At 33.5% G+C, this 11898-nt stretch overlaps 1 protein-coding gene across 1 annotated transcript in view; it reads right to left on the minus strand.

Annotated features, from left to right (window-relative positions):
* Positions 1–4841: 4841 nt before the first annotated feature.
* LOC108680856 overlaps positions 4842–11898 on the minus strand; it is a gene marked incomplete at its 3' end in the record, with an annotated part of 12007 nt that continues 4950 nt past the window's right edge. Inside the window, exons 2-7 of the mRNA XM_018169774.1 lie at positions 7818–7959; positions 6633–6718; positions 6162–6246; positions 5713–5822; positions 5185–5327; positions 4842–5000 (exon numbers count right to left, since the gene is read on the minus strand). Of these exons, the coding sequence (XP_018025263.1) occupies positions 4842–5000; positions 5185–5327; positions 5713–5822; positions 6162–6246; positions 6633–6718; positions 7818–7959 (725 nt within the window). The remainder of the gene's footprint in view (positions 5001–5184; positions 5328–5712; positions 5823–6161; positions 6247–6632; positions 6719–7817; positions 7960–11898) is intronic.

Raw genomic sequence — 11898 nt, forward strand, 5'->3', positions numbered from 1 at the left:
CAGCATGCCATCCTCAATGAGATCCAGAATATGCTGGCATCTCTCGAGCCTCATTCGTTCACAATGGTCTGTTAGTTCATGCCTTGTTTGCATCTTGTAAGGGGAGGTTTTGCTTCCAGGTGGGTATGTGAAACTCCTGCCCAGGTGGGTATATGGGCGGCTACCCAGTGTAACTCTGCTTGTAAATATCTTGACATGATAAGCATTGTAGATACATGCCCATGTAATCCCTATACAGTTCTGCAGAAAGTTTCCAACACACAAACTCACGAATATCTATAGAGTAGACTGGTGTGAGGCTCACCTGGCTTTAAATAAGAAGTCTTAATCTAAAGGTCTTTTGTATAAATCAGTATCAGATGCAACCTGTCCTGTCTAATTATCTGCTATACTGGCTTAACCAGACCAAAGGTTAGTCACTTGGACCTGGTTAACATGCTATGACAAGTTGAACAGACATGTCTAATTACCTTAGTTCGACCTGCTTCTGTTAAAGGCTTTAAAAGGACAAATATATTCCTCAATGTACTCACAGCTAAATTTCTCTAATGATAAAAGGTAAAAATAAGTATGTACAAAATAATTTATTTCAGCATATGAAAGTAGAAGTCTGATGAAATTAGAATATAATTCACCATTCATAAAAAATGAGGGAAGGTGCAGTGAGTACTACTGATAACAGTGAGTAAAATTTTCCTGTACTGGAGACATAATAAAAAATAAAAATAATAGCAATAAAGACAAAGTATAAAAAAATTAAAAATACTTGAAATAAAACTCAAAATTATAGTTCATTTTTATGTACAGGAATTTTACAGCAATATGTGTTGTTCACTTTTTTCCTAAAATTATGAACTGGAGGTTCCAAGGACTCTCAGCAAGGCAAGCCCTCAAATCTGTTTGCTTGAAGAGGCTTACATACAAACAAGGTGGACAGCAGAGTCATCAATTACACTTCTCCATGGAAGGCAATCTGTGATCAATATGGCAAAAATAGCATATGTACAACAATGCTATGAAGTTGATGTGGAAAATGAATACCATGATAGTGGTTAATGTGTAATTTAATGTAATTTGTATATTAACAAGTAGCAATGGAGATTATTAGCAAATTGCTTTGCAAATGGAGCAGAATTAACACATGCATCACTCACATGGATATCAACTACACTGACAGTCATCTGTCTGGAAAAAGTAGAAATTCCATTTTCTCACACAGCTTGAATTTCAGCCTCTGCTGCTTTTAAAGGCAATTGGAATAAAGGCAAATCTCATCAACTCATGTTGGAAATAAATTTTTGGAGACAGCATAAAAACCACATAAATTACATAGTAAATAACTTCATTTAAAGTGTTTTCTCATCAGTTTTCTGCAAAATGTTGGTGAAAATCACTATGTACTTGCTTTGCTTTATCTCTAGAATGTAATAGCATTAGGCCTAGCCAGACTTCCAAATATGGCAACATTTGACAAGATTACCAATTAATTGCCCTAATGACACCAAGTCATGATTGTGATGGAGGGTGGATGTCAATTATTCTTCTACATGATAACAATTCAAGTCAATGTGGCTGACAGTGAAGAAACTATTTAGATTGTAGTGAATTACAATTGATGCAATCAAATTAGAAGATGATAATCAATGTCTCATTATTCAATCAGTAATGCTACATGGATGCCATTTCTAGATAACGATGGCTGACTAAATGCTTCAAGATATGCATATTATGGTGGTTAAAAAACAAATACCGTATTGAATATTGTTCCTGGGTCAACCGCGGGGGGATTAACTCATAATCCAATTGAATTTTGCAGTGGTAGCTGAATTAGTTCAATAATGGTGTAGGTAAAGAGTTGTAATAAAAATTAAGGTTTGTTGGTATTTTAAAATACAACTGACATAAAAAATAACAAAAAATCAATTAACAACAAAAATTTTTTTATTAAATTAACCTTGCTCAGCAAAAAATTTCATTAAACAAAAACTTAGTGCATCATTGGTCATCATAAAATTGTGCAAAGAATGACAGATAGAATTATGCACCGGGCAACATAAAATGAAAAATAATTAACCAAATTAACCTTAATCAGGGTTGGCGATTTTTTTTTGATTTAAAAAAAATAAAAAAAATCAAAAATCAATGATTTTTTTATTTTTTCATGATTTTTTTATTTATTTTATTTTTTTTCTGATTTTTTGTCTTTTTGAAGTGTCATTTTTTATGTTGCAATTAGCCTACTAACAATAACAGTATGTGGATCATAATGGATGGCTAAAAAGGGCACTTACTGCCTTCAATAATGGCCAACAGGCCAAGGTGGTGTTTACCACTTAGGGATTTTTGGGTAAACAATTATTGATAAGTCTATTCATTAGCTTTGTAAAGAACCTAATACACACTAAAGGCAACAAGTTTATATACCAATTTGTCATTCATAGTACATTTATACTAATCAAAGAATAACAATACCTCAATATAAATTAAAGACTGCAACTCAATATATTTAAATATATGAAAAAATCAAATAAATCAAAAAATCGAAAAAAATAAAAAAAAACAAGAATTTTTTCATAAAAAAATCAAGTGATTTAATCACATGATTTAATCATTTTGATTTAATCATTGCCAACCCTGACCTTAACTATAATTTATTTCTCCAAAAATTATAATGGTTGTTACTAAAATATTCCTTTCTGTTTCAGGTATGTTTTTTATGATCATTGTTTGTTAAAGTGGATTCACTTGACCCAATTAAAATGGTGTGAAACTACAAGCTGTCCTGTAAGCTTGCAGATACAGAAGAAATGCTAAACATCTGCTGATATGAAGCTTGCAGTGGACAAGGTCGTTGTAAATGCTCAATGGCATGTTTATGGATACAGTAATATCACATCAATAATACAGTAATGAATGAATATGGTGATATCATATCAATAAAGGATAAACAAGCAAAAAACACAGAAAATCATATCAATAAAAGATAAACAAGTAAAAAACACAGAAAATGTCATTTATTCTACATCTACATCATCTACAATGAAAGAGGAGGACTTCAGAGTACTATTGGTAATGAATGAGTACACTTTGCATGCTTCAAACGTTTTAAAATTAAGTTTTATTGCAAGTGCCCCATATTACCCCATTCCCAGTAATAATTTGGGATGCTTTTATTTTGCATTTGGCACATTAAAAATAGCATATGGAATTTTTTGGAGATGCCTTATGGTAGCCCTTGCAAAGTCTTTCCAATGAGCCCAAACTTGTATATGATGTGCTTAATGGTAAGAAGTTATTCATGAAAAATGCTCAAAACCATCCCTTATTACCCTTGTTTGACAGTAGTTTACAGTATTTTTAAGGTTTTGCAAAAATTGCCTAACCCCAAAGTTTTCCTAATGAATATTTCGATTTGTAATGAAAAATTATTTTCAAATGAAAGGACATGACTCATTCATTATAACATAAATGATACTTACTTTTGTCTAATTTTGATAAATACTTGAATTTTTAAAGTTAATCAAAGTCAAATTTATTCTCTAATCAGAAACAAATTCTAACAAACAAGTTCCAGCATTTGAACGTCTCGCTATGAACCTGAAAAATGTGGCCACTTCTAACCACCCAGAATTTCTTGGTAATCTTCAAAGCTTAGCATATCGTCATTTCTACAATTTCAAATCATACAAAATTTTCATGTCACTTTTTCAACCTCGGGACTTCTGTCTTTTGAGGGACCTAGCCAAGAATAAGGATCTGGTTATATGCAAGCCTGATAAAGGTCGCGGCGTGGTTCTGTTTCACCGTAACCGATACACCAGCAGTATGCTTGCTCTCATCTCTGATTCTTCAAAATTCGTGGAAATCACTAGCCCTATCTCTAAAGCCATTTTGAAAATTGAGGATCAAATTAATACCTTCATTCATAAACTTAAAGATTCCTCCACCCTTGCCTCTGAAACTTTTTTGAAACTTCACGTTTCTGGTTCGTGCCCTGGCATATTGTAAGGCCTTCCAAAAATTCATAAGCCAGATTTTGCTTTGAAATTTCAATTCCGGCCTATTTTTGCTGCGTATAATACCCCGAGCTTAGCCTAGCTAAATTTTTGGTTTCCATTTTGAATTGTCCAACTACTAACCAGTTTACTGTTTATAATACCTACTCATTTGTCGACCGTTCGAAAGGTTTTACCAATGTTCAGCACCTGACTATAGCATTGTTTGATGTTGAAAATTCGTTCACTAATATTCCTCTTACAGAAACTATTGAAATCTGCCTCAACTCTTTGTTTAAGGATGCGAATGATCTGGTGATTGCTCTTAACCACAGCCTTTTCAAAAAGTTTCTGGAACTATCAGTCATGACCTTTTTTCATTTTCGCTGATAAACTTTATAAACAAGTTTATGATTTAGGAATGGGCCTTCCCCTTGGTCCCACACTTGCTAACATTTTCATGTGCTTTCATGAGGTTTCTTGGTTGGCCAATTGTCCCATTGATTTTACAGCTAATTACTTTATATCTAATTACTCAAAGAACTCTCCCACCCGCTTCCCTTTAAAGAGACGTCATGAACGTAAATATTGGCGTACAGCGATGGCAGTGGTACCATTGGAAAGAGCAGAATTCCAGCTTTCAGATGAGCACAAAAACCGAAAAGCGCCAAAATTGAAAATTTTACGTAGCCGGTCCCCTTAAAAGAAACGAGTGTAATTAATTCTAAATGCAGAATTTCTCAACAAAATTAATTGTAGAAGTTAATTGTCTTCATGCAAGCTCAGAAAATGCCAACAAAGAAACTTTGCTATAAGTAGATGCAGGATCTATTTAACAATTCTTACTTGTTCTTGTCTGCCCAGTTGATTCCGTTGTCAAGTCTAAAGATGCGCACGAGTATGCGCAGAAATTTATGCATGTCGTCAAACACGTAATGCTCCAGAATGTACAGAGCGCTCTCGTGGTACGATACTGAGACAGCATCAATCAGCACAACATGCAGCCTAGGTACCAGAAATAGGACCCGTTATGGAAAATCGAATCTAACATAGCATTTGATTAGTGAAGAATTTATTTCTTTCGGAATATGGCCTTATTCCTCGCTAATCCAAATACGTGAGGTATAGAGCAATTAAAATTTTTCACATAAGCTGGTTTTGTTAGATCTTCTGCAGCTATATTACTCACTCATAACTCCAAGGGTGAGACAATATGTACGGCAATATGGTCTTCAACTGGGCATCTGTTAGGCTTCTATTAACTATCCAACCATTGAGGTAAGGGCAGTGACATCCTCTACTCAAAAGGTTCCTCAGTATTTCAACATTATCCTGAAAATACAAAAATATTCCAAATAAAATGCTCAAGCTCAACTAAGCTCACAGCAAAGTTGACATTGTTTCCTTAGCATCTGAATTAAAATCACAGATACAAATCTTAGACGAAACGATTTTAAGAAGATCCCGACAACGATAGAAATATAGGCAATTACTTGTGAATTTGTAATAGATATAAGGGTCGTTGAGTTCTGTAACAGGTCAAACGCAAACGGGGAAGTAAGTAGCAACTTTAAATCACAAAATCTACAACACTGAATGAAACATTATTCATACTCATAGATGGGTGCACTAAAATTTTTGTAACAATCGTGGACAGTTTATTGCACAGCCCCAATTGGAGACGTATAAATTTAACTGAATCAAAAGCTGCACGCACCCGAGCAAAGAATGTGGCTGGAATCTCATTGTGCTCAAAATCCGTGGCTGTGGCGTCCGCCCCTGCGTCCAGCATTAGCTCAGCTCCTCGCCACCAGCGTCGCTCCAAGGCTGGAAAATTGGCATCTAATAATGTGCTGTTTTCACTGTCGAGCGCCAAGTTCTGCTCTAATTCTTATTTGTCCTAAAAAAGGGGCACAAGCCGAGCATAATTGAATGATTTTTCAAAAAAGTTTTCTGCCCTGTTCAAGCAATAGAAATAAGTCGCGTGTTCAAATGAGACTCTACCTAATTTTGTTCTCATTAATCCGACCTTTAGGCAGATTTTAGCACGGTTTTCACCGTGTTCAAATCATCAAGAATTTCTTATATAGATTGTATATAATATAATGAAAAAACTCCTTAAATGCATTAATAACTAAAGCTGGAGCAATTATTAAGATGACATACCACACAATAAGGGCAGGGAGAATGGATCTTTTTCAGGCAGGTTGGGATTTGCCCCAGCTTGTAGAAGGCTTGTCAATATTTCTTCCTGATTAAATAAAAATTTACTGGAGTGAATTTAAGATGAAGTATCAGGACAGAACGATAATAAAATACTTTTCTTGTACAGAAAAAATGAATTCAGCAACTTAAGAGCAAAATTAGGAGTAAAAAATCAGTTTTTGACAAAGTTTTGGACATCATAGAGATGCTGTAGAGACCTGACTATAGTACCCTACAGGTGTGAATACTGATATGCAGACTGTACCACTGTACCACAATGCAAAGTTTTTATAAAAATTCAGCAAATCTTTACTTCTTATAATCATGATCATGCACATGAAAATCATCTTCAGAGTTTGGTCTGTTTCAAGTTTAGTTGTAGGCAGGCTGCATTAAAAGCATATGAAACATTCCATGACCCATCCTAGTCACCTCCAGGTCTGAGGCTGAGCAGTTTCTACAGAGAAGCAGCAGAGCGGTCGATCGATCATGACTCTCCATGTTTATGCACCTTTTATCTGCAATGAACATTACACAATAATGACTTCAACAACAAAAATAAAAAATTATTCATCAATACAAAATAAAATTCAATGGGCGGGAATAGAAGCATTAGAATTTATAAGTATTGCCCAACAAAGAAGAAATGAAACAGAACTAGGTAGTTCCACCTCTACAAGGTTTAGTTTTATCCTGTTAATATTTAATGCGTTGATTGATACCCCAAATGTACATAAATCTCCAACACAAGGACATTGAAAGGAAGTGCAAGGAACTCCCAACAACAAACATCTTGACCTGATCATCTGTAACTTGCACTCGGTTGAGAAAGCACTAAGCCACTACTAAGAGCTCAGTGGTAGCATGGTCAGGGACAATGTTACTAGAATGAAAAACTGCATGGGCATTCCAAGGAGCTAAAGTATGCTGAAGAATATCGTCCAGAAGGTTTAGAACAGAAGTAGAATCTCTGAAGAACAGCTGCAAAATAACAAAAACAAGCAAATGGTGATGCAAGTCCCAATTAGAAGGATAAATTTAAATTGGCAAGTTCGATTATTAGTAAAATGGACTGGAAATATTTACCTTAGAAATTCTTCTCCAAAACAGTATCACTGACCATTATATTTTTAATTCATAATGAAAAATCCAATATATGTGATACTAGCAACTTTAATATTAAAGGAAAAGAATTCATGAGTGAAGCAGAATTATTTCAGTTTGATCTAGAGCAGTTACAGGCGGCATAAGCATAGGAGTACCATCATTTACCACCAACTACATAGCATAAAGGTAAGCAGCTATAAAATAGGCTGTATATTTTCATATTGGAATTAAGAATTTCAACCAAAGCATTGGTCATCCTATGACTGAAAAAAAAAATAGTTTACTTCATAAAGAAATAAAAGAACCCCGAGACATCATCAATTAATTGCCCACAAGCTACTCAAGTACTACTAGGCATACCATCAGAGCCAGCGTTTTGTACAGGCTGGATCAAACTTCTATTTTCTACTTATGCTTCAGAATCTTGTGGGACTTAAGGTTCTCCCTCTACTATATTCAGTTCAATTTTTACACAAATAATAATAAATAGATAAATAATAACTCAATTACCTGCATGCATGAGAAGTTTCTTCACCATTGCAAGATCCTTGTACAAAACAGCATAATGAAGAGCAGAGTAGCCCTGTTGGTCAGGTGTGCAGAGGTTGTCAGTGATGTCATGCCCATGACTCAACAGTGAGGCTATGACTTTCTGCAACAAAAAATTATGAGTGTGCCAGAAGCTATAATAGGTAGCTGGTTTTTCATTCAATCCATGCATTATTAATCCAATTTTACAAAGCTCAATGTTTTTTACCACGTTTTTCTTCTCTTCGCTTTGTGTCCGTCTGTCTGTATGTCATAAAAAATTCAAACCTTAATTTAGAGCACTTCTGAAGATCCTAGAAACTTGAAATTTGGCATGCATGCTTATGCTGCCTAACAATTCAAGATTTGATCATCAGAAGTAACAAGCAAAAATAAGAAAAAAAAACCTAGAAATATGTGGTTGGGAATAGAGTTTTTTGTCGAACATCCAGAGTTGCCAACCCTGGAAACTGATTTGAATTGCTAAAATTGCTAAACTAAAAAGTAGAAAATAAATATATAAGACCATTTTTAAAGACCATGTTTTTCTGGTGGTTACAAAACTAAAAACAATGAAATAAAACAAATAAAAAACTTTTAAAAACCACGTTTTTGTAATGGACAAAAAAAGAAACATTAACTTTTTCAGTTAGTTATGCTACATTTTATTCTTGGCCTAAAATGAAGTTTATAGTTTATTTTATCAAATCTTATGCTGAGAAAACACAAAAAACGTTGGGCGGGCTTTAAGACACTTCCATTACCCAAGTTCTATTCATAATACTTAGTCTGTAACTTCTCATAATATATGATATTTAGATCTTCACAGTGCCCGCCCCATGTTTTTTGTGTTTTCTCAGCATAAGATTTGAAAAAATAAACTTTAGACTTCACTTTAGGTCAAGAATAAAATTTAGGACAACTCACTGAAGAGTTAATGTTTCTTTTTTGTCCATTAAGAAAACGTGGTTTTTAAAAGTTTTTTTTTCTTTTATTTCTGTTATATATGGTCTCAAGACATGCAGCAGTTCCTGCTAAGCTTGCACAGTATGCAAGACAGTAGCCAACTTGTAACCTAATGACTAAACTATAACTGAATATAATCTAACGAAATTATATTCAGAAAGGAATGTTGACAGAAAATATTAACATTCTTAAGAACAAAATGAATATATCATAAGTTGATATAAAAGAATTGTTCCTGGCGGACCTGTGTTCCGAATTAGATACACTTGTTAGTCTGGATAACACACCACAGCCAGAGCATTAATGACCAAATATACCTCATACAAGGTTGCCAATTAACCTCTAAGCTTGGTGAAGCCCAATAGTCAAAGCCAATGAGTTACGGAAGAACAAGTTATACAAACCATCCCACACAGAATATTGATAATGCCTAGGCACTCACTAGTAGCAAAACAAGTTTAGTTACAAAAATTAAGATAAACTGGATGTTAAGGCTTCCTACATAAACTTCATGACAGAAACAAGAATTGATGATCAAGGTCAACAGCTGAGAGATTTTAGATATTAGTTATAAAGGTACATATTAGTAACTTTTGAAGAGTTAGACTTAGCACTTGTACATTTGTACCTAACTTTGAGACTTTTACTATCATAAATGCCTGCTACTTACATGGAACTAATCAATAAGTCAAAATTGCAAAAAAATCTTCTCTCCCAAGAAGTTCGAAACCAATAATTTTAAAAGCAAGATGACTCAGCTTAGAGGAAATAAATATTTCATCTACTTGTAATTCCTTCATGCTGTATCCTTGCTAAAAGGGTTGCAATAAATGCATGTTTTTTTAAATAGCTCAAGTCACCTGGTATTTATTGAAAAGCCCATGATTTTATTTTAAAACTTATGCAAAATGGATAAAATAGTTATTTATACTTTTTAAACATACTATTCCATTTTTATCTGAAATTTGATGCTGGAAAGTATCAACCTCTACCATTACATTTGCCATAACTTTTGATGAAATAATTGTCCCTCCTTTAAACAGTAAGTTAGTGATGATCATTAACATGATGTAACACTATTTAAAACAGTGACATATCTCTGTCAGAGACAACAAACATATGGTAAAAATATGTATTGAATAAATTAACACAATACCAGTTCTTTGCTGTTGTCTTACTTCTCAAAACTCAGGTATTGCAAGCCTCTTCAAAGCCTAATTTTCAGTTTTTCTCAAAACACTAAGAATTGGACTTTCTTCTTTTTCAAATAATGTGTTTCTTATTTCAAAGTGAGTAAATAGTTTGTAAATTAAATTATTACCATTGTTGAAATTTATATTATACCAACAGTTTAGGTAGGCTGATATCTAATAGGTAAAAAACCTCTGAAGTATATTCCCCTAACCAAGATGCAAACAAAATTTGTCATTGTTATATTTTAGAACTAATCAATGTCAGTTTCTTTAGAGGCTTGCACCATGCTTATATAGGATGACTGTATTTACTATAGAAGCCTAAAAGACATTTCCATGGTAGCTTCTATCCAGTATTATCACACTTTGAAGTTCAAAATTAAAAAATTAAATTTGATGCATTCCTATGTCTTCTTTAAAACCCACTTTTCCTCCATGGCTTTATTAAAAAACTCGGGTTTTTAGGTTGAAAATCCTGCCCAGGTGGGTATGTGGGTGGCTACCCAGTGTAAGTCTGCTTGTAAATGTCTTGACATGATAGGTATTGTAGATACATGCTCATGTAATCCCTATAAGTTCAGAAGAAAGTTTCTAACACACAAATTTGTAGACATCTATGGAGTAGACTGGTGTGAGGCTCACCTGGCCATAGTTTAGAGGTTTTAATCTGGAGGTATTTTTAATAAATCAGTATCAGGTGTAACTGTCATGTATAATTATCCGCTATACTGGCTTAACCAGACCAAAGGTTAGTCACTTGGTCCTGGTTAACAAGGCGAAGATGTGTCTTAATTACATTACTACAACCTGCTCCTGTTAAGGTTGTACAAAGGACAAATATATTCCTCATTGTTGTCACAGATAAATTTCTCTAGTGATGATAACAAGGTGAAAATAAATATGTACAAAATTATTTATTTCAGCTAGCAAGTATGAAATTAGAATGTAATTCATCATTCATAAAAAATTGAGGAAGGTGCAGTACCATCAAACAGCGTAATAAAGGACAGTTTTGAGCATTTTTTGTTAATAACTTCTTACCGTGAAACACTTCATCAATAAGTTTGGGCTCATTTTAGAGGCCTTTGTGAGGGCTATTGTATGTCATCTCCGAAAAATTCTATATGCTATTCAAAAGGTGCCTGACGCAAATAAAAGCCTCCCTAATTACCCCTGCAAATGGGGTAATTAGGAACACTTGAAATAAAACTTTTAAAATGTTTGAAGCATGCAGAGTGTACTCATCCATTACTAACACTACTTCGAAGTCTTCCTCTTCCCTTGTAGATGTAGAATACATGATATTTTCTGTGATTTTTATGAGTTTTTCCTTCATTGATATGATATTTCTATATCCACTGACTGTATTTATTAAAGAGGCATAATAGACATTTCCTTGGTAGCTTCTATCCAGTATTATTGCACTCTGAAGTTCAAAATTAAATAATATACATTTAAAAATTACTTTTTAAAGACAACACTTCCAAAGAATCCAGTACCTCCAATCTTACAGATGTACAATGAATTTTTCATCTAATTTTCGAAAATAAAAAAATCTATTTTTCAATTTTTTTACTATATATAAATTTTTTAATATATAATTTTTTTCAAAATTATTTATTCTGTTAATTGATTCATGCATTGCCTCTGACTTCACACAAGCGTGCAAAATTTCAGATCAATTAGACAGGTAAAAGTTTGTCAAATATCAGTTATAAGATTTGTAGCTGACAAAATTATTTTTTCAATTTTTTTAATATTGAAATTTTTTTTCATTTTTAAAATCATTTATTTTGACATTTGATTCATGCATTGTCTCCAACTTTACACAAGTGTGCAAAATTTCAGATCGATAGGATAAGTAGAAGTGTATTAAATTTCGATTACAAGATTTGTAGCAGACA

The sequence above is a fragment of the Hyalella azteca genome, unplaced genomic scaffold (assembly GCF_000764305.2).
Source record: "Hyalella azteca isolate HAZT.00-mixed unplaced genomic scaffold, Hazt_2.0.2 contig10753, whole genome shotgun sequence".
In the NCBI taxonomy this organism is placed as follows: Eukaryota; Metazoa; Arthropoda; class Malacostraca; order Amphipoda; family Hyalellidae; genus Hyalella; species Hyalella azteca.